This window comes from Rhipicephalus sanguineus, chromosome 5, assembly GCF_013339695.2.
Source record: "Rhipicephalus sanguineus isolate Rsan-2018 chromosome 5, BIME_Rsan_1.4, whole genome shotgun sequence".
NCBI classification, from domain to species: Eukaryota; Metazoa; Arthropoda; class Arachnida; order Ixodida; family Ixodidae; genus Rhipicephalus; species Rhipicephalus sanguineus.
The window spans coordinates 139,201,359-139,224,519 of NC_051180.1; the positions used below are offsets into that span (position 1 = coordinate 139,201,359).

The 23,161-nt window shown below is 44.4% G+C and overlaps 1 protein-coding gene and 1 long non-coding RNA gene across 2 annotated transcripts in view; both read right to left on the reverse strand.

Moving 5' to 3' along the window:
• Window positions 1-3,182: 3,182 nt before the first annotated feature.
• LOC119392977 (uncharacterized) lies at window positions 3,183-12,711 on the reverse strand. The gene is made up of 3 exons (XR_005183790.2): window positions 12,505-12,711; window positions 6,514-6,575; window positions 3,183-3,300 (listed from the first exon to the last, which is right to left on the reverse strand). It is a non-coding gene; the product is annotated as an uncharacterized LOC119392977 (long non-coding RNA).
• Window positions 12,712-21,938: 9,227 nt separating this feature from the next.
• Window positions 21,939-23,161, reverse strand: part of LOC119394996 (kinesin-like protein KIF23) — a 25,924-nt gene continuing 24,701 nt past the window's right edge. Inside the window, exon 16 of the mRNA XM_049416051.1 lies at window positions 21,939-22,046. Coding sequence (XP_049272008.1) covers window positions 21,939-22,046 — 108 coding nt within the window. The remainder of the gene's footprint in view (window positions 22,047-23,161) is intronic.

Sequence of the window (23,161 nt, forward strand, 5' to 3'; positions counted from 1 at the left end):
CAACCGCGGACCCCAACAGCCGGCTGCGCAGGCCACCTCTCGCGACAGTTTTGTGCTTTGGGTCTCCGAGGCATGGAGGTCTCTGCCTGAAGAAATGGTGGTGCGCACATTTAATGAAGTGCTGCATCAGCAATGCTCTCAAAGGCACCAAGGACGACATGTTGTGGGAAGTGGCTAGCAAAAGGCAGTCGTCCTCGGAGGAGAGCTCCGACAGTTCGGAGGACTGAATAAGTGCATCAGTGAACAGTTCCGTGTTTTCTTTTCTTTGTTTTTTTTTGCTGGTCAAGGTAAGGGGGTCGACCAATATTCCGCATTATATGGGTAGATAAACAAGCACTGTTTGTCTACTTCCTTTTGTCTCTGTTCCGTGCGTGCTGTAATCATCACAATGAATTCCTACCAACTTGCCCAGTTTTCATTACTTCCCATTCTTTCATTCATTCATAGGGAGAGTCTCGTTCCGACAGACTTGAATCCTTCAGGTGGTATGCGAGGGCTTATTGATCATTGTGGCAGAACAGGGCAGAAAACGGGATGAAGAACACACAGGACACAGCGCTGTGTTCTTTGTCCCGTTTTCTGTGCTGTCCTGCCACAATGTTCATGAACCAACTAGCCCACCTAAGAAACCTTGTGCTTATTGGTCAGCTGCCAGCTCGTGAAAAGATCCCATACTACACAATGCAAAAAAACATGGCTGATCCCTCTGTCATAGGAATCGGTATAACACGAAAGTGAAACGTGTCTTCACAGACGTAGTTGAGCGTTTGTTGTGCATTCTTTCACCCCAAGCGCGAATGAATGAATGCTACAGCATCGAATTGTAATGTTACGTGAAGAACGGCAAGCCGCTCGAAACTTGCAATGCGCTGCTCAAGCAGAAAGGACACGCGGAACGAACATACACAGGATGAGCGCGAACTGTCACAGTTGTAACTTATTTCTGTGTGAGCAGCGTGCTCCTTTCGCAAAAGCGGCCGCTGCAGTGAACGAGTTGACCTTCGTGCTCTCAACAGAAACTTGCAGGCAGAGCGCAAGACGTACAAACCACCGAGATCACGAGATAAGCGCCCGCACGAGCGACCACGCCCTGTCGAGGCGCTAATCCGCATGGGGACGACTTTTAAAGCGTGCTCTTCGAGCCCTTCGCGCCATCTCGCTAGTGATAACAAAAACACGCTGTACCGCCGATCTCTGAGTACCGCCCCAGCGAATGTGTACATAAATAGCTCGCCGTTAGCATAGCAGAGAACATGCCGTCTGTGGCGAGGTCGTTTCGCGCTGCGCGCTGGCGATCGAGAGGTCGTAAGTTCGACTCCCGGTGACGGAACTTTTTCTTATGGTTTTTTCTTTGCCTTGTGTTAATCTTCATATTTTACAACGTGATATCCGTGACGGAAATGCGTCAGTGGAGCCGTGGTGGACCCCGGCATAAAACACTTTCGTGTTAAAAAAGTGTTCCACACTCGTCGTAATTGTTACAGCGGCGCTGACCACACTACATGCATAGAAATTACCAATAAAGTGGACAAAAGGACGACCGCGGCTGTAGCTCAATTAGTCTAGCATCAACCGCGCTATCCAAAGGTCGGAGCTTCAGTCCCTGCAAGCGGCAAGTTGTCTTTTCGTCCACTTCAATTTCTTTTACTTATATCGTAATTACTACAATACAGTTAAAACTACAAATAACATCCTTTGTACTTTCCTTTGTTTCATTGTCGATTGGTTTTCATTAAGGCTTTGGTATATACAGTATAAACGGAAATTTCTTAAATGGAATTGCTGCTTAAATGGAACAGCTGCCTCTATGATTGGTTTCATACTTGAATTCTGCATCCCTGTTCACCTCTCAGTTAACGGGAGTCCTGTTAAATGGAACATCTTTTCCTGGTCCTTTCAGGTTCTGTTTAACTAGAGTCTACTGTATACAGTACGGTCCCGCTGTTCGAGGAGTACTTGTATAGAAAGTGCAGCCCTTGACATCAATATTTTATAATACATACTGACAATACCCCAGGATGCCCTAAATAGCTTCCCATACAGTCCAACCTTGATGTGATAAAATGCACAAGGCAATGTACTATTTTCATTTTCCAATCTTAGCTCCACCGAAAACTACCATATTTACTCGAATGTAACGCGAGTTTTTTTCCCCCCCAGATTTTTGCTACAAGAAGTCGACCCTCGCGTTACAATCCAAAACCGAAATTCAAGTTTTCTAAAAAGTGCAATGATGCACCCAATTCTAGACTGCAGTTTTGGCCATTTCGCAATTTATGTTGGCAACATGCACCAGCCGAATGCCGTTTGGATCCACTACAAGCCATAACTGTTCTCCTTGTTTCTGTTCTATGATGCCATGCACTTTGCATTTGTTCTTGTGTCGTCATGTGTGACGGTCTCAGCGACTTCGGTTGCCCTCAGGTGTTTCAACCACCCTTTGGCTCCCCTTGCAATGGGAACGTGTCGTGTTAAGTCAGAAGTTGACTGGTTATATTGGCTTCATTATTAGCAAAATGTCCTTTAAATGACAGACAAGAAAATCCCGTGCACAATTATTCGCTGCTATTATGTAGATGCAGATTTCTTAATAAAAGTGCAATGTTTGCATTCCTTAATACAACATAAAATCTAGCTGAAAAGTGCATGCACTTGGCAAATGCAACTGAAGTTTGGTTACAGCAACAACATTGTGTGCTACATGAGCACACTTAGTTCATTATGTTATACCTTTGCAAGCAACACAAAAGCAAGAAAACAACAAGAACCTTATTAGAATACACAGTTTTAGGAGCACAGTGATATTTTCAGGGACTCCAGAGCTGCCTGTTTCACCTGTATGCGAAACTTGTTTGAAGCAACTGCTCCAGTGGAACACCGCAGCTTAGCTTGCTACAAAAGAGAGCAGCATTGTTAAATATAACTTAGTTTTTCCTCAGTAATCTGCCCCCTTGCCTTTAAACATCTCATTCTCCATGACACTCATCATTGCAGCATTTGTGAAAGTGCAAAACAAGCCCAAAAGTCTAAACTTATGGAAAATTTGGGAGTTGCCAAGCATGTCTCAAGAGATACAGCTTCATCATAGCTCCATGTAACAGTACAGCTGGGGAAGAGAAGCTATGCAGTTGCGCAAGAATTTATCCATTTCAACACAGCTGGAGCACCGACGATAAAGACCGAGAACGACTGAGCGCACCTCCAGTACGGGGCCATTTTGTGACGACGCGACCAGGAAGCGTAAGGACTCCTGTGGCAGCTGGCTCCAGTCCCCACACCACATGGCTGGGCTGTGGCCTCCTGAGAAGATACGCAAGGAGAAACATAAGCAATTTTACTGGCACAGAAACTTCCCACTTACTCCACATTTAATGGACATGGCGAGACGACATAAAACGACGTCTTCATCTAGCGTTGCACATTCAGTATCCTATCATTATCTGGCGCTGCTGCTGGCTTTGCTTAGTCTTGAAATGCACTAATTGCAAGTGAAAGAGAAAGCTGCATTATGTGATGTCATTTACGCGTGCCTAACATACTATGCACAATAAATCGTAATGCCCTCCGTTGGGTAGTAAACAGCGGCAATGGCGTATGCAACCTCACAACTTCTCGCTCAAGGACAGGTGATGTGTGTTAAATTAGAGGTAGGTGGACCGTTCAAATGAGATTTTGGAGGCTTGAAGAGAAGTTCGACAAGGAATGTCACTGGGGCCAGCGTTTCGACAAGGGTACCTGTCTTTGTCAGGGCAATTTTCTGAACTTCCACAAAGCCAGCCCAGCAAGGTTTCTGAAATGGTATTTAACAGTCCACGTCGACTTAATATTTGCTTTTAGTGTCCCTTTCATTGTGCACTTGGAAATCTAAGCACGGCACGAGCGTTTTCGCACTTTGGCCCATAACCCGTAGAAGCACAGCCATCGCTGATGGAATCGAATCAACGACCTTCAGCTTAGCAACAAGTCACCACAGCCTCTGGGCTAACACCCACGGAGCACATGGGAAAACCTTGTTTTGAAGACTGGAAGGTTCTTTTCTGTATACCTAGTCGAAAAGGCAAGTGCATTTCTTAACATGTAATAAACGAGCAAACAGACAGAATGTGTTCAGAAAATAGCGTTACACTGCCACCAACCAACCGCACCGACTATGCTTGCCTGGTCTTTACCAGACATGCCAGTTCACTTTTCACCAGGTCTGTTACCAGCGTATGCCCTGCACGCACCATTTGCCAGACTCTCAAAGAAGCACTCCCTAATACCATGAGAAAAAAAAACTTATTTATCATCAGAAAAACTGCCATTAACTCTTTCCTTACCACGGGGAAATTGGCCTATTTTTGTATGTTGCAACTAAGAATTTTCTGCCGTTGCTACTAGGTTTACAGTGCCATGCAATACATCAAAATAAAGACAAATGAACGTAAATGCTGTTTATCTTAAAACAATAGAAAAAACTTATTTGGCCAAGAAAATTCCTATACAAAAAAATCAAAATTTTTCAAAAAAATTTTTAGGAAGGAAGCCACACCTTCAACAAAACATTTTTTTGAGAAATTCCGAAATATACAAAATGTTTATTAATCACAGGGCAACATTATTTAGAGAAATGGCTAAAATCGATAAAGCTGTCTTTGAGTTAACAAAAAGATTACTTGATGCATAGCGAAATAGTGAAGTTCTGAGTTGGTCCTAGCCAAGATTTTTTTTTTTTCAAGAAATAAAATTTTACAGCACAATATTACTACCAAATGCAAGTACTAATGTGGAGTTGGAAGGTACATTCGACGAAGAAATGGCAGATATAAATATATAACAAAAATTGACAAACACAAATAATTAAGTACGGTCACAACAAACGTCTAATAATCTTCAGAGTAAAAAATTATGGAAAAATTATGAGAGATGCAAAATATTAAAGCAGCGTAGTGGAGTAGGAGTGGAAAAAACGAAAGTTTTTAGCCTCAAGAACTTCTCAGCTATAAATTGTTCACTCAGGAGATCAGTGTGCCAGGCCCAAAACAGTTCGTTCGCCGTTCGTTTCGGGATCCGAAACATGCAGCGTGGCCAGGAGCGCGGTAAAACGCTGCCTTGCCATGACTTTTGGCGGAAGTAGTCCCGAAAGCAATTTAATCGTACTCCAGTACAAATTTAGACGCGGAAGTTCTAATATCCCCATGTACATCGGGAGTCCAATAAACTTCACCATCTCCTCTGGCGTCACCTCCTTCCACGATCCGTCTTTCTCACTGTATGTCGGCTTTTCAAGTATGTGGGCCCACGCATACTTGAAAAGCATACCTCCGCCGTGAAGAAGAGGCGGAAAAAATCCAGCGCTCTCGTCAGCCGATGTGAGTTACTGCGGAGCCGTCATGTCGAGGTCGATGCCCAGATGCGCGCGTCCCTCTGGGGTCGGAAGTCCTACGCGTCTTTGTGCTGGAGGCACCACGACATGCCCAAGTGAACTAGACACGCTAAAGATAATAATAATAATATGTGGGACACATACAGAGCAGTCAGCCGGCTCCAGAACACTACAAACAAAAGCGAAAGTGGAAAACGAAACTTGCTCGCGACAAACAGCTGACGTTTCCGGCTGATCTGGTGAAATTTCTTCATCGGAGCTGAAATCCGACGTCACCACATCGTTGTCTGATTCATCACTGCTCGAGAAGTCCAAAAGATTGCTCGTCGAAGTGCCGGCATCGAGCGAAATTGCTTTTTTCCGAGCGCGCGTCGTTTCGGATGTCAACACCATCGCGCGGCTCACGTGCGCTTCAACCTTTGAACGCGCGCGCCCTTTAAAAATCGCCGCCTCGTGGTAAAAATGCAAACCGTGCAGAAACAGCAATTCTAATGTGTGTACAATCGTCTAGATGGCGCTTCATGTCGAAGCGCATGGCGGTTGTTTGAAAAATAGCGGCGTGAAATCATCGTTCACCGGTGAACGATGCCTAGTGGCGTGGTAAGGAAAGAGTTAAGGTGACCCTGGGAAAGCAATGCAAGTGTGCAGAACATTGGAATGTGTACCTCCCGATTTTACCATCGCAGATATCTTGCAGACACAAGTCTAGAATTGGAAGCGGAGGGGAATAGAACACATTTTTTGGGCATATATACGTCCATTATCAATAACCTAGTTTCAGACATCACACACAAGCAGCACTTAACACAAACTGCACTTAACTGACCAGCAACGAGCTCTTATATTCCAAAAAATTTCTGGCCAACATTTTTGTTGCCAAAACCACGCAGTTCTACAACCCGTCTGAATCAACTTACTCTAAGCAGGTACACCTATAGCGTCCTTTCTCAATCGCAATAATTTAAAGGGTACGATCAAATTTTGACATGTAAGACCAACTTTGCATTTAATACAACTACTAGCACTCGAAAAATTAATAGAACAAGCTCAGCGACTAACTTTAACGCATGTGATGGTGCGAGCATGACGAGGTGCAGATTAAATAAAATGTGTGTGTGGAATGCAATAAAAGATCACTTCATGCTTACAAACTTTCGGTGGATGCCTTCGTATTTTTTTTTTTAAAGAGTTACGTTGTGGTTAAATGAACCTGCGGAAGGAAAGAAAGACGCAAGAAGTTAAATGCCAGACAGTGATCTTAAGTAAGGATGAGCAACTCAATAAGCTATATGCTCCACAGACTGTGCTAGAGTACCAAAAAAAAAACAGCTGTGATAGACACACTCAGAAAACCACTTTCCACAACGATGCATGACAGGTCTGGGCACGAAAACCACCTTAAAATACAGATGCACAACTTCAGCAGACTAAGTATGGCTTTTCAGTTGTTTGTGAAAAGCCCCAAGTAAAATCTGCCCTACGTAAAGCTCTGACCTACGCCACAGTGTTAACCGCTATGAAGAAGTGGATTATCAACGTGTTGCTATTGTCTTGTTCACAGCTCTAGTTATGCACAGTTTTCATTTAAGTATTGCATCAGGGTATAACTGGCAACTTGGCAGGCACTGGCACAGATAGGGCAAACTCGAACAGAGAAGGGAGAAAGAAACTGAAACAAGCACTAGTCCTTTTATTTTTCTTTTCACACTGTTTCTCATGATCCTCCTGTACAATAGACAGCTAATATTTTCATAGTGCAGTTTTCGCAGCCTCCCCATATAATCCTTAGTGAAATGCAAAACTTGAAATTTTTGCAAACATTGTAGGGATCGTGCAGTTATTATGCACTGCCCATTTTGATTCAAGGGTGAACTGAACACTGGGAAGAAAGAATGTTTAAGAGCCTGTTTCGCAGAAATTTTGTGTTGGCACAGTTGTCCAGGAGCGCAAAGAATGAAAATCAGGATTTCAAGCTGGAATTGAACCCAAGCATTCTGCACTGTAGTCAAATGTTCTACTACAGATCCACAGCACTTCCAGAAGCTGCTGTGGGGAAAAAAACCCTATACAAGTGTCACATAGGGTCAGCAGTCACGTTAACAGATACAACGTTGCATGGCAGAAGCATAGCAATGCACCAGGTGTCACACCATGTGAATTGTGTAACAAGTGGGTGGTTAAAAGGCCTACCCATTACAAAGTGCTCAGCCATGATTAATCACCATCATCAGCCACAGTATTAACAAAGTGTGCAGCTGTGCAGCTTCATATGTTGCCTTATGGACACATAGTGGGTACTTGCAATTATGCTTGCAGCAGGCGCCCTACGAGAGATTACAATGGCCAGTGTCATGCGCACAGACCTTCGTTTCCTCACGGCACAGTTAAAGGGTCCACTGAGAAGTGAAGCACGGCAAGCGAATAAGAAGGCGATGTGAATAGGGCATGATTACGTTATCGCGTAGCGCTCTTGAAAGTGAAGTTCAAGCGTCGTACAAGCTTTTTCATTTTTCTCGTGTGTTTAAAAAATCTTTGCTGTTTGGGTGACGCTATTAAGTCACTTTATATTTGAGAACGTTACATATGAGATGTTAAAAGAATTTTCAGCACCGCAGAATTAGTATAACAATGAACAACAATGAACATGCAACACTGACAAAGCAAAAAGTTTTGCTATTTGTACACCAGCAACTGCCAACGCCCTCACCCTGGCTACAAGGGCTTTGAAGGCACAAAATCTGCCACCTGGTATGCTTCCATGAGTTGCAGGGAGCCTTCCATATTTGTATTGTTGGAGACTGGAACTAGGGTGAAGAGGCTTTTCACGACCCTGCCCTAAACATTTTGTAAATAAGATGCAAACAACAGTTCAGCACAAGGTGTTTAACAGTAATTTACCAGCCATATGTCACTAGCATCAAATGGTGGAGCTAACGTTTTGACAACGGGATGCTGGTTCCACTTCAAGGCTCTTGTTTACATACTTTTGATCAGAGATGAGAGCATTTTACACATGTTACCCAATTCATTAGACAGAGATGGATGAGACCACATGGAGGTAACCTGACAGATGCAAAAGCCCTCGGTGTCTGTGACACACCCTAGAAGATTTTTTTTTCAATTAACCCTTTACCTCTTCTACATGACCTCAGCGCATCCCTACATTTCACATGCCCATAACCGGGGAATAGCAGTGTTTGTCCACAGTGAAATGTCCCAGTTTATCGCACTACAGATAATCTTGAGCAAGTCTATGCATCTGAGTTTTCATGCCCAAGTGGTGCTACAACGGCACACCATAGCATGGTTCGCCACTAGATTGCAAGCCATGATGCAGTAAAGCCAACTTTTGCCTATGCCACTTATTTTTCAGTTTTTCAATAAAGAAATACTTTTTTGGCTGCATTTCTGCAGTACTTAAAATGCCAATACCTTAGGGCAAAGACAAAAACTGTAGGTCGGGAATGTTTCTTCAAAAATAATTTGGGAGGTAAAGGGTTAAACTTGGAGGCTTGATATATGAAAAACCTGCCATTTGATTATGAAGCAGCCTGTAGTAGGGAATTCCCGATGACATTTGAGCACACGGTGCACCTAAATTGGAACGGATGCCGAGGTCGGAATCTTATTTGTGTTGTAGATCTCGGCAGTGTTATGAATGCAACTGCCACCGTGATAACCACACAGCTATGCTTCAATCCAGATAGCAAAGTTCAATCTTATCGACAAAGTAGGGACACAAACAGCTGCACACTTCACTTAGCATCTCTTTTTTAATCTGTTGGCAAAGTAAATGAATCTGGTTGTTTTTTAAAAATATTTTCGAGTGTAAATTTCTTTCGCTTATTTCTTATGAGATTTAATTGTTCGTTTCGTGAGTTGAATGAGTCCGGACAGTCCCTTCGATTGTCAAGAGCACAAGAAAGCGAGAAGCGGGTATTCGTATGCACTGCTTGTGAAACACTAACGCAGTCCAGTAGGTACAACACACTCATCTGAACAAAAAGTGAAAAGATAACATGGGTATGAAAATATATATACATATAAAAAGAGATATGAAAAGAGAACTTAAGAATTTAAAAAACAACCCAAACAACTTCTGCACAACTTCTGAGAACATACTGTGGTGGGCTTAAGACGCAATAAGTTACACTTCAAGCTGCAGAATTGTGTTTGTGCATCCGTATGCACATGCACAAAGTTGCGAGAAGGCACAAAAACTTCTTCCACGCTAACACCATCTCCCCAATGACAGCTCACTACAGTAAATGCCTTCGTAAATTACAAATTGTAAGAGTAAACACCTGCAAGATACACTAACCCTCACACACTTACCCTTGCACTAATTACCAAATAGGAAACTGACACCCCTCAAACCCACTGACGCACATTCGCTTGCACAACGTCCTAACTGAATTGAAGCTAAATTACAAGACTATGTGCCAAAACACAAATATGATTATGAGGCAGGCTGTCTCTGAGCATATTTTGACTACGCAAGTTTATCTGGAATGCACCTCAATCACGGATGTTTTTGCATTTTGCCCAATCGAAGTGTGGCCGAGAATTAAACACGTGTCCTTGAGCTAGCAGTGTCAACACTAATTGCTAAGCTACTAACAGTGGGTGTCCGCACTGAATTTGAAATCAAACAGAGTGCCCAGGTAAAACTCTCATATCATTTAGAAGCAGTGTTCCAAGAATACGTGCACAGGATTTTGCAAACAAAATTTTATAAAAATCTGGCGAGCATGACAGCGTGTAGGACTGCACACATCTTTAGATCTAACACACACAAGCAGCACTGAGCTAACAAGTTACTGACAAACAACAGTGGTTCAGGCTCGTCTTTGTTGCTGTCTCGTGTCTTACTTTGCGCTGTGATCACAATTAGAAATGGATTATCAACTAGCCCGTACCCAGACACTTGGTTCACTTGGCACACCGAGCTGCTACAGGAGGGTGGCCTCGGTATATCACAATTAACTTTGTGCGCATGTTCTTTTACCTTCGCATCCTCGATCACATCCTCTGAGAACTTTATAAACAAAATTCATTTTTTATAAAACATGATGCAACATTTGCAAAATCATAGGGGCCCAAATTCACAAACATGAAAATTTTGGAAGAGCTGCCAAGTAAGGAAATGTTGGCAGCCAGCTGTGTCATTTCAGCTAAGCACCTATCACCAAGTGCACACACAAAGCAACAGGAAGCACAATTACACATACAGGCAATAAGTTTAACGAAACTGGCATAAGGGGAAAGTAGGACTAGCTTCAACTCAAGGAACACTGCGTAATTACAAAGAAAAAAAGGTCAGAAGCGATAATATAACAATATGAATGCAATAAGTTTAACCTGTCAAGTTAACCTGTCAAATGGACGACACAATGCGCTTGTGTCGTCCGTTTCTTCCTTTGTCTACGTTTTTTGCTCAGTTTTCCACATAATGCATTACCAACTCGCCCAACGGTCTGTTCTTCTGTCAAGTTTCTGCCCTTTTATCACGCTGCATCACAATGTGTCAGATCATGTGAATGAGGAGTGACTGCCAGATCACTGCACCCAGAATTTTAACACATGAAACGCTAAATATCAGATAACAGTAACGTTATGGAAATTTAGCAAGGATAAAAATGAATCAGCAAATTTCCACGAAGTTTTCGGCACCATAGTTCGCAGCTATGCTGTGCAGCATTACAGTGTTCCAGACAAAGCTGTAAATGCCTGTTTCGATTTGAAGGGCTCCAGTAGTTGTTCCTAACTAGAGAATGTGTGAATCATCAGCATGCTGCGCACTCGCCACTACATGCGTGTAGAAACTTTTCTTTTCTCAAGCAATTATTTGTTTTTTAACATCGTAGCCTTACTCCAAATTTAAAGGTGGTAGTCAAATCGGCAACCGGCTGACCACTTTTGTCATGCTCAGGAAAATTGAGCATTACGGCAAAGTTTCGTCATCGCAACGGCAGCGAACGGAATAGCACACAATTGCGCGTGAAAAATGTCAGGCCACCATTACAGGTGATACCGAAAAAAATTTTTGAGTTAAACGCCGGACACTGACGCTCTGGCGCGTCCCGTACGTGCCAGCATTAAACTTATCAAGTCTAAAATGGCATAAAACGCACAGTAGAAATCGTGGACGTACGAGAGAGTAGCCAAATTGCGCATAGACAAGTCGTTAAAGCTTACCGAAGGGCGTTCTTAAAAACAGGGTTGCGTCCTGCGAGAACGATTGTTGACAACAGTCGGATGGCTCCTTAAATCGGAAAGCTTTGTGCAAGCACGGTGAGCATACCGAACAGAATCGCACCCGAAAGCTCACTGTTACTTCACACGAGCGCGTTGCATCAACTGATAACGGCCAACCGACACAAAGCGACCACGTTGACGACTAGATGCTACCAGTCACGAGAGCTGCCAAATATGTTCACGCTTTTAAAGTAGAAGGTAATGAATCACTCGAAAAAGTAACGGCAACGTCTCTTTCTTTGACGTTACGTAGCGACACTTCCAACAGGTTGCTATGCGGTTAGCAGAATAGGTGGAGACGCGAAAGCTTCGAAAACGCGGGAAACGGATTTTTCACTCCGAACGGCCCGTGACCTTTATACTAAACTCACTAGAGTGCGTGAGTGCGTTTGGAACAGACCCAAATTCGCGTTTCACAAGCCAGACTATGAAATATGCCTACGCTCGATTAAGCAGCGGTGCGCAGTTTTACGAACGCCGCAAGTTCTACGGGTACGGGAAACGCAGCCTTCTCACGTTGGGCCCGCGTTCGAGCGGTCCCCAAAACCGGCAAATTTTGAACACATACGTCTTATTCAGAAGTTCCGAAGTCGGCAAGGGACAATATATGCACGGATACACATATGCCACGGTGTAAAGGTTACTGTCAGCCGACTCACCTTCGCGGTTCGTACGTAGACAGAAAATGCAAATAAAAACGAAACCACGCAATTGCTTCTCGACACGCAACAACAAATGCGACACCTCTGGCTCCTCGAATAGGCGTCAAAGCTAGACAGCCTTAGCAATGACACGAAAACCGCATAATTCTACACGAACAATTCCAAAACGCCCGCTAGCGAACAATACCATGCCACTTCAGCATTACCTTTTGTACTCACCCCCGCTTATCAACGCTCTTCAGTAGACTGCCTTGTTGCGGAGCTCTGATTTAAACAACTAAAACTTAATTAGGCGATGAACAAGCGAATTGCTATCTTAACTGTCACTGACACTACACACGCGTCTTAATGTGCAGTTTGGAACGTTTCCCGGCGAAAAAACAAAAAAACACGGCAACACAACATCAGCAAGGAACAATAAACGTCAAGAAACTGGAATTGTTTGGTGTCGATGACTATTGTATCCCGCCCTGCAAAACCGCTCCCTAGCACACTTACAAATATCTGCTTCATGCTTAGCTACACCTCTGCCAAATTAATAACTCGACTGAAGGATCTACTAAATTAAATAAGTAAAACTGTGTAAGTCAGCCGGTCAGGAGAGTTTAAGAAAAACTTTTTGAGAGGAAAGAGGAATAGAACAAGCGCTTCTGCGGTGACACAGGATGGCGCCATCTTAACAAAGACTAACAGAGAACGCCCAAAACATACAGTTAGCGCCAAAAGTTTAGAGACCTCTAGGTCTTCGAAAGGTTTGAATATCCCAGCAATCTGCGTCTGCATTCGGTCGAACAGCACAGTACATGCTAGCCCGTTTTAGAACAGGCCGGAAATCTACATTGGAGACTGCCTGCCGAAGCAGCAGGTGTATTGAGTGAGTTGAGCCTCGTGATCCCTAAACTTTTGACGGTGTCACGGTGACTGTACATTGTCTCGTTCCGTTGTCATACAGAACAATTCCGATTACAATCGAGAGTTATCTGTATCGAATTTCACGATGGTTTCAGCTCCTTTCCGCAGCTTTCGTGAATAATCCATTCGCGAGCGGGAAGTTCGATCGCATTGCCCGTGTGACACCCCAAGGAGGTTAAATCCTTGGACACCCATACTATTTATTTTTTTTCAAATACCTTGCAGACCGGCATCCGCGCGCGAAGCATTGCATGCCTAAAAGCTAGGGGTTCTTTAACCTGCACCAAAATCTCTAAAAATACACGGCAATTAATTCAATTGCGTTTCGTCCCAATCGAAATGCGACCGTCGTGTCCAGGAACCGAACACGCGTCCACAAACTTGGCAACGCGACGCTGTGCCAGCTCGCCACGGTGGATTATATCGCGTGCACTGCATGTATGCATGGAGACCGATACAAACATAGCGTAACATACAGAATTAGACAACCTGCAGGTTTAAAGGAGCTGCGTACCTAAATCTGTTTTTCAAGTCCTATCAGGAAAGGAAATCCCTAATCTAATCGCTCGCATCAATGGCGATAAATCAATCATTGCATATAGATACGAGTAAAATTTAAGTCATTACCAAGCTGCCGTGATTTGCAACATAGACATTCAAAATTTCATTGTACCGACGGAGCAAGGAATTGCGGCAGTGTAAAAAGCGAAAGAAGTGTTCAGTTTCAGTTTCAGTTTATTGATTTCAAAAGGTAATACAAAATTAGCGAATATACAGGCGATTTATCCGATTTATTCTTGACTGGAGGCTCTAATAGCGTAAAACGAATCCAGCAGCTCGATTTTGAGTGGCTTCCAACATAAGACCACATATCGGGGCTGCAATTTCAACTTCAGGGTACGCTAATTATCTGCGAATGTTAGACCACGATCTATAGTGTATACCATATATGATAGGTGTCTCTAGAAGTGTGTTCGAAAATCCTCAAAAATAAGGAAAATAGAATATTTCCTCGCTGCCTTCATAATTAATTTTTCCGGCATCCACTTTAGCATATGACTAGACTGTCGTAATTGAAGAAATGAAATCAATGAACTTTCTATTTAATGGAGACAGGCAGTCTTATATGCAGGTCGTCCCAAATATTCCGTGTCCCGTGTCATTTTTAAGATTTCGCGGGCTTTCTTTATTAGCCAAAAAAAAAAAAAAAAATCGAGCACTAATTTAGTACGTTGTTGAAAATAGCAGTTAGATGTTTACTGAATATGCCTACATATGCCTCATTGACATTTTAATGATTAGGTGAGTATTTGTTGAGTTAGAAACACAATTAGGAATAATTAAATAAACCTCATTAACTGAAAAAAATAGTCGTGGCTACTACAGTATAGTGGGAACAATATGCACTATATAGGAGTGCTTCGCGTAGCGACGTACGTTCCTCTTTTTTTTAATCGTGCTGCGTGATATTTGCGACACCCTGTATATGTATATACATACACGACCGCCTGTCTACAGTAATTAGAAAGTTTATTTAATTTGTGCGTATGTGACCTTTTGCAAGACAGGGCCTACGCCTGCGGCAGCTGGAAATCGCAGAAAAATCGCAGCACGTAAAACCAAACCCGCAGTGGGGGTCTATAGTGGTTATGCATGGTGCTCGACTGCTGACCCGAAGATCGCGGGATCGAATCCCGGCAGCGGCGGCCGCATTTTCGATGGAGGCGAAAATGCTTCAGACCCTGGTACTTGGTTTTAGGTGCACGTTAAAGAACCCCGTGGTCGAAATTTCCAGAGTCCTCCACTGCAGCGTCTCTCATAATGATATCGTGGTTTTGGGACGTTAAACCCCAGCAATTATTATTATTTTACGCCCAGATCTATCGCGACGACACGGATAATACGAACGCTCACAAGAAAGCAGCCTTACAACAGAAGGAGCCATCAGCCCATCACGTCAACGAATGCCAACAGCCAAAAGTGGTTAAATCGACGCTTATTATAACGACGGGACAAGGAAAAAGTACACACACGACGTTCGTTATAAGCGCCGTCAAGCCAATAACCAAACGGCCCACCTTAGAATCGCACCCAGTTAGACGCCAATCGTGGGGGACGTTCGTTCGCGGCTTATGTGACCTCCCAAGAACGACACCGTTAACAGCAGCAGTAGAGTAAGAAAGGTACCGTTACCTGTTCAGACAATGTCCAGCCGTTGAAATGCGCCCAGAGCGGTTGCGATCGCCCCGATTGGAATGTCTCGCGCCACGCGCTCTTCTCAGTCCAGAAGCCACAGAGGGACGCTTCACAAAACACTAACATTTTTCAGTCAAGAATGTACACCCAAGATTACCGTGATGGATTACCACAAAATAAATTGTAAATAGATGCCAATAAATGTTTACCTACTACTAATTCATGCCTCAGTGGAAAGATACATAGAAGAAACGCTCTTAAATTGATCTTGACGATGAAGACTTTCATATCTATAGTGGGGATCGGTCAAGAAAAGCACGGATATGTAGTCGTGAAAATGAGAAATCTGTAGTGTAAATAGCTAAACGCGAATTAGAATGAGTAGGTTTTCTGTTTTGACTAATAAACAACCATTTTCGTAGGACAGTTAAGACGAAGAAAAATTTTGAAGCAGCTTGACTGACTTTACGTCGCGAAGATTGGTTGAACAGCGGATCTGGTGGCATCTATTTGATTGCTTCAGTTTGCTCTATAGTGGCACCATCTGCACTGTTTAACCAGTCTCCGCGACGTTAAGTCAGCGAAGCTGCGTCAGATTTCAAATTCATAACGTGTAGTGGGCCTGAGGTGAATAGTGGGGCTTGCCCAATTCCTGTGGCACGTCCCGCTAGGAGATGCTTGGCACATGCCCGCTAGGTTTGATGATGATGATGATTGCCTTCATGATTGGCTCACACCCACTCTGGGGGATTGGCCAAGAAACGAGTAATTTACAGATAAAAGAGGTCACATATGAATTCTATGACTAATGAATTATAGAATAGTTGGAATGAAATAATAACGCTAATTTAAAAATTCTAAATCAGAACCACCCTGATTCAATTAAGAAATTTTGCACGGCGGAACAGACATCCCGGCGACATTGACCTAATGAGGAGGCTCCCAAGGATAGAACATTAGAAGCAATGAAATTCAATCTAATTCCATTAAACGTCGCTTTGAGAATGTTTTTTCTCAGTGAATTGAATCGGTTACACGACAAAAAAATAATGTTCAACTGTTTCGTCCTTGTTGCCAAACGAGCAAAGAGGGGGAGGAGCCAGACCAGATCTATGCATATAACAGTTTAGTTCTGGATCGCGACATCGTAATTTTGTAAAAATAAATTTTGTTATATGCAGCTTTTTCATTTTTAGTGGACCGGAGATGAGTAAAGGATCTTGCCCATGTTCTGTGGCACATACCAGCTTTTACGTTCCGCAGGGATTAACCTCGACCTTAAGCAGCTCCGCTTTTAAAAGCAAGAACGATTAGAAATTGTGAAAGACGATGAGCGAGCAATTACGTGAGCGATGAATTTAACAACGAAATCAGTTTGAGTCGCAAATAAATTCCTCTGCAGCGATGTGTGTGAGGCTATATCGCTGTGTGAGAGACTCAGCACGGAAGCCCAGAAAGGCAGCAGCGCAAGAGAATTGAGTGGCAAGTTGCGAGCGTACGCAAGTGTCATCATTATCATTGTCATCTTCATCACCATCCTACCTTATGACCACTGCAGGACGAAGGTCTGGCGAAGGCCTCTCCCATTCATGACTAACCCACCCTGTCCTGCGCAAGCTGATTGCATTTTATGCCTGTAATTTTATTGATTTCGTCGCGCTATCAGCCCACGGCTACTGGACTGATGTGGTCGCCCACCTCCGGGCGTGAGTAGCCCGGTCGAGGAAATAAACTTTAGTTATATCTCGCTCTCCACTTAACCCTTTCACGTCCTTGGCCACGCTGAAATATTTGGCATGAATATCCCCAATCAGTGCATCCATTCTAATTTTTTCTCCGGCGACCCATGCTCAGCCATGGAGAAATGTTCAGCTGTTTCAGGGCAACTTTGTCGTCAAAATGACAAGCGCGAAGTGCAGTTAAACCTCGATATAACGAACTTCAATATAACGAAATTCTAGATATAACGAAATATTTCACTTTTTCCAACTTCATGTCCATAGAGCCATGTATTTGGAACCTCAATGTAACGAGGCATATTTATCCGCGATTTCAATATCACGAAGTTTCAGAAAAAGCACAGAGCAAGACCGACGCGATAAATTGAAAGTTGATTTGCACGCATATGGCTGATTTGCACGTGGTTTTTGCGATCGCATTTTTCAAATTGCTCGCAGCGCGACGGAAAGCGGTCTCCAAAGCGAAGAAGCCGGGTGCAAAAAAGTACAGCTGCAGATGCTCGGAGTGCGGAGAGGGGGAGCATGCGGCTGATTCACGGTGTGTGGGACCCTGGAGCGCGCTCTATTTTACCGTCTCTACGCAGCGTAGCTCTGTATTGAGTGCGGAGTACTTCGGGGCCCGGGCTGTCGTATGCTGTCATATTGCCACGGGGTCGTGACGTCGACGAAGGCAACAGTCGGCGCGCTGCCCAAGATGAAACTCTTTATTTGTCCGTACTTGTGGCCGGGAAATGGAAAGTCAAACTAGCGGCGAACAGAGCGTCAGCCGTCGATGAAACTGAACCGCGGCAAGGCGCGTCGGCATTTATACATGCGGCATTGAACATTCGAGCCTGATCGCTGGTGGCCGCGTTAGTTCGAGAATAAACTCAGCTGTTCGCGTTTGCGCGCTCAAGCCTAAAAGATGATCCAAAAATAATCTCGAATGTTCCCAGACATTCTGGCGCGGTTTGCGCAAGGCAGCAGCTACACCTGCAATGAGCCGGTAACGTAAAACATAGAAAGAATGGAGCGTCTGTGGCAATACGCTGTCATCTCATGTCGCTTGGCGTCATGCAGGCAAAACCATGCATAGCGTAGTCATTTATACTATAAATGTAGAGGTGTGCACGGGCTCCGCGTAACCCGAAAGCCCGAGCCCGAGCCCGCGGCCCGGCCCGCGGGCCGGGCTCGTGTAGGCCGACGTCTTCTCATCTCGGGCCCGGGCAGGGCTCGAGCTACTTTGTTTTTTATAGGGCGGGCCGGGCCAGGTGCAAAGCCCGAATAAAGCCAAAGATATAGACGTTGTGCCGGAATTGTTTTCCAGTACGTGGCGATGAGCCCACAGGATGAGCTTTGTGATTATCTGTCCACGGAATCATCCTCCTCTCCTGCATCTGAGGCACTAAACGTCTGGAAGAACAAGCAGTCTAAGCATCCAAAGCTTGCTATATGCTTGCGAAAAGATATTGGCAATTCCGGCTACCAGTGCGAGCAGCGAAGGGAACTTCAGTTCGGCGGAATATGTGATGCAGGAGATCCGCAGTTCACTGAAGCCCGAATCACTGGACAGATTGTTACTTTTACACGGCAATTTGTTATCTGTGTATATTATAGTGACTATCATGTGTCGTTTGCTTATGTTTCACTTTGATAGGTTGAATAACACGCCACAATTATCGGAAAGCGATATCTTGTCTCCGCAGCGAACCTTCATAATGTCGGGTCGGACAAGGCCGGGCCCGGGCTCATCTTTTTGTACGTCGGGACGGGCCGGGCGGGCTCGTCGGGCCCGCGGGCGGGCCTTCGACGCAGTCAACGGGCCCGTGCTCGGGCTCGGAAATGCAGCCCGTGCACGATTCTAATGTATAGCATAGTCATGTATAGTATAATATAGGGAGCGGGCGGGAATGGAAAGTGAGTGTGAGGAGGAGGAAGGGAGAGCGTGAGGTAGAGCATAGCAACGTATGGTGCCGCGCATGCAAAACCATGTAGTACAACACAGCCATGTATAATATAATATAACAAGGGGGCGGGAAAGGGAAGTGAGGCTAAGGAGGACGAAAAGGAAGAGGAGAGAGGGTAAAGCATATGACAGCCATCTATATCATAACCATGTAGAATGAGCTAAAGGAAAGAACCCGCCAGCGTGATACAGAAAAATGAGTGTCATGTTCAACATAAAAACGAATCATGCAAGGTATACATAGGCATAGCGTGTCAGGTCCCGTTAACGCGCGTGAAGCCTTATATCGGCGAAAGCGACAGATGCGTGAATATGAGGCTAAGGGAACACGACCGATCGCTTTCCAATACCCCGGGCTTACATTTGCCCACGCATTGCAGAGAGTGTGGTTGCGAATCCGTCTTTAATGATTCGACAGCTGTATCGAGGGAAAGGAGATACGTAGGCCGCAAGATTATAGAGCTTTTCACATCAGGAGAAAGAGAGGAGGGCGTATTATCTGTCAGTCACGTCTGACAAGGAATTCGCGTATCTGCGTTCCACATGCTACAGGTAGCTACGCTGCATTGATTGTTTTATTGAAATCCTTGACTGGCGTTGGTTTTCTTTTTGCGTTGTTTTTCCTTGAGTGACATAACGTCCTTGCTGCGGCTTTATAAAGGTGATACGTTTTTTTTCTTCAATAAATCAGTTGTGAGTGCGCGCTTGTTTGTCCCATCTTTCTTTCTTCGTGTGCCGCCCTGCTGCGCAGTTTTTCAAACGATGGTCCCGTACCAACTTGCCCAACTTTCAACGTTGGTCATGTAGAGTAAGTATAGTAAGCGGGCGGGAAAAGGAAGTGAGGGTGAGGAGGGTGGGAATGAGGATGGGAGAATGTAAAGCACAGCACAGCCGGCATAGTATATAGCAGTGTGTGGGAAAGGAAAGTGAGGAGGAGGAGAAAGAAAACGTGGAGGAAGCTTCAGCTTTTGCCTTCAAGAGTAGAACGGGACAGCGCAATCGGGCCCCGTGCGCATCGCCTTTTCAAGTGCCAGCTCAGCTTCGGTTCTCAATGCATACCTCAACCGTGACGTCAGGAAACGAACGACTCTGCACGTAACGTTGGCCGTTTCAAGCTATCTTAAAAATACCTACTGCAAGTACAGCTGCTGAATGCCCACTACGCTATAATTCTTCCTTTTGCGAATCAGCGAAGGCCCTACTACGCGTCCCTAAGGCGACACGGCCTTGTAATAGGTGGGCCTTTAAAACACCCACTCGATGTGCAATTCACATTTTTAGACGCCTGGCGTGGTTCTATGCTTTCTGCCACTCAATATCACCGGCGTTTTAAGAGACTTCTTGCACTACATGACATTAATATGGTGTCTTTTCCGAAGCAGTTTCAAGCAGTGGCGTGGCTTTGTGGTCGAACATCTGTTTGCCACGCAAACGGCGTGGGTTCGATTCCCACTGGAACCGAATGTTTCTATTATTTATTTTATTTGCATCTTTCTCGATTTTGCGGTCACGGACGAGATTGTGATTTTTCGCTTACAAGTAACGACGCCGACACCGGAACTTCTGTTTAACGCTATCGCGTTAGAATGAGGAGGGGGCGCATAGAGCATAGCAGAGTATAGTACAATATAGCAAGGCTGTGGAAGAGTGAAGTGAGGGTGAGTAAGAAAATGAGGAGAGGGAGGGTAAAACATAGCATAGCCACGCGCAGTACGGCATAGCAAGGGGCGGCAAGGTGAAGTGAGATTGAGGAGGAGGGAAAGGAGGAAGGGGAGGGTAAAACATAACAGTGTAGTACAGTATAGTAGGGGAAAGGGAAGTTAGAGTGAGGAGAGAAATGATAGCATAACCATGTATAGTATAGAATGGCAAGGGGTTGGGAACAAGATGTGATGGTGAGGAGCAGTGATGTGAGAGCGAGGAGGAGGGGTAGGGTAGAACACAGCATAGCAGTACAGTGAAGTGTGTCTTCCCTCTCTTTCTTGTCTACTTTTTGTGTGCTCTGTTTTTCTTCAAAAATGAATACGCCCCAACACGCCCAACTTGCCATTTTGTTACAGTACAGTATAGCAAGGAGGAGGAAAGGAAAGTAAGGGTGAGGAGAAAGGAAAGGAGGAGTGGAGAGAGCGCCACTGCATCACAAATGATGGTTTCCGTTCTCGCCATGGACGCTGAACAGGATGCACGTTTGGAACACTAGCGCGCGCTTGACCGTGAACACGAGCGTAGTACGTCGCTGAAGGGCAGGCGAACCACTGCTCCGCACTTCCTACAGCTTTCATGGTGTGTGCGCATGCATACATTTTCTGTGCTCAATGTTCCGTGCGTCAGCGCCCGATATTGTGTTTTTGTTACCGCCACGTATCAAGGTATACAAGCATGATTAAACGTAGAGGCAGCGGCACTCAACGCGACGAGCTCTTATCTTCTTTGGAATCGTTCGGAAAACAGTGTGTCGCCGACGAGGCTGGTATCTGCAAGCGATATCGATCGGCGATGTAAAAGGGGTGTATCGTGAGGATGCTCAGTGATAAACCAGACTTAATTAGAGGCTGTTGTTGAACCAATGCATTGCGACGACCGAAATTCGTGACGCCGCACCGCGTCTTACTGAATTGTTGAGGCATATGCGGGCATGATGTCTTAAAATAGAAAACGCCGCCGCCATAATCGGAGCTACTGTAATACAAATTGTCGCCTTGCTGCAATTTTAGACCGCAGCCTTTTTTCATTTTTTGGCGTGCTACGGTTTTCGACTTTGCGCGCTTATCGAATTGAGAGGAAAGCAAGTGGTTTGGTTAGGTTGTAGCTAATTGAGTAACACACTCATTCACACTACACAGTAATATATTTTTCTGCACTCAGACTTGTGACAACATGGCGATCGGCGAGAACGGCACACTTCGCGCGCACTTGACTTCGTCGTCCTTTTCCTCCTTCGAGCCCACGCACAGAAAGTGGTATAGGCACTACAAGGTGAACATTATAGCATCGCGCTACTCCGGGCAACACTCGATGTTTTGATGGCAAGGCGAAGCGCTAGAACAGGCGCGATAGATTCGCTTATCCCATATTACCGCGCGGTACGCTGAACCTGTATTTTTTTCTCTTGCATGGCTTCGCGCGTGTCGTTTGGCCGCGGTGAAGAGGGCTTCGCCGGTGCAGCATCAAGCCGTAGTTGTCAGATTTCAGGTTCAAGAAAATTGGTTTTTTTTTTCACGCTAACGAAATGTGTTTCTTAACAGCCGCATTATTCAAACATCCTTACGTCACATCCCGAGCAAAAAAGAAGCTTTGTAGGCTGAATTCGCTAAAAGGTCAAATTTCAATCTAACGAAGTTTCGGTATAGCGAAGTAAAAGTGCCGACTTTAGGGACTTCGTTGTATCGAGGTTTTTTTGTATTCTTCAGTCATTTCTTCCAGAAAAATTTCCGATAATTCCAGTAATAAGAATGGACCTTCTTTAATACGGCGTGAATCTTGGCAAATTTCTAGCAGAAAATAAAAAAACGAAACGAAAAAAAAAAAAGAATGAATTAACTTTCACCCGTTTACATCGACGAGCGCCTTCCTTGAACTGGAGAGGGCGAATCTGGCCCCTCCCGCTCTGCACATTCTGCAGAAATGATGAGCCAATATGCTCTTCCTTTATCCCGTCACCGGTTCGCACATACGAGAAACATTTTGAAACTAAGATTAACGCATTAAAAAAAAATATTAAACGCATTGGAGTGAATTCTTTAATTTCTGCTCGTAGGTTACGTTTAAGGAGTTGCGGTGTCTTCTTTTTTTTTTTTTGCTAGTTATACCTGAGGATGCAAATTTCTTACTTTAGTTTTGTTGATGTAACTATTTGAATTTAGTGAAGGAACAAGCAAGGACAGCCGATGACTTTTTTAAGCACAAGAAAAAAAGACTAAGGTTATGAGTAAGAGATGAAGAACAGATTGAACATTCAGTATAACAAGTATAACAGCGATCTAATAATGATGTAGGAAACTTAGCACGTAAAACTACGAAACTCTTTTTTCAATATTCACCTGCGAGAGTACGTGAATATTTCAAATGACTGGTGCTCTCCCAC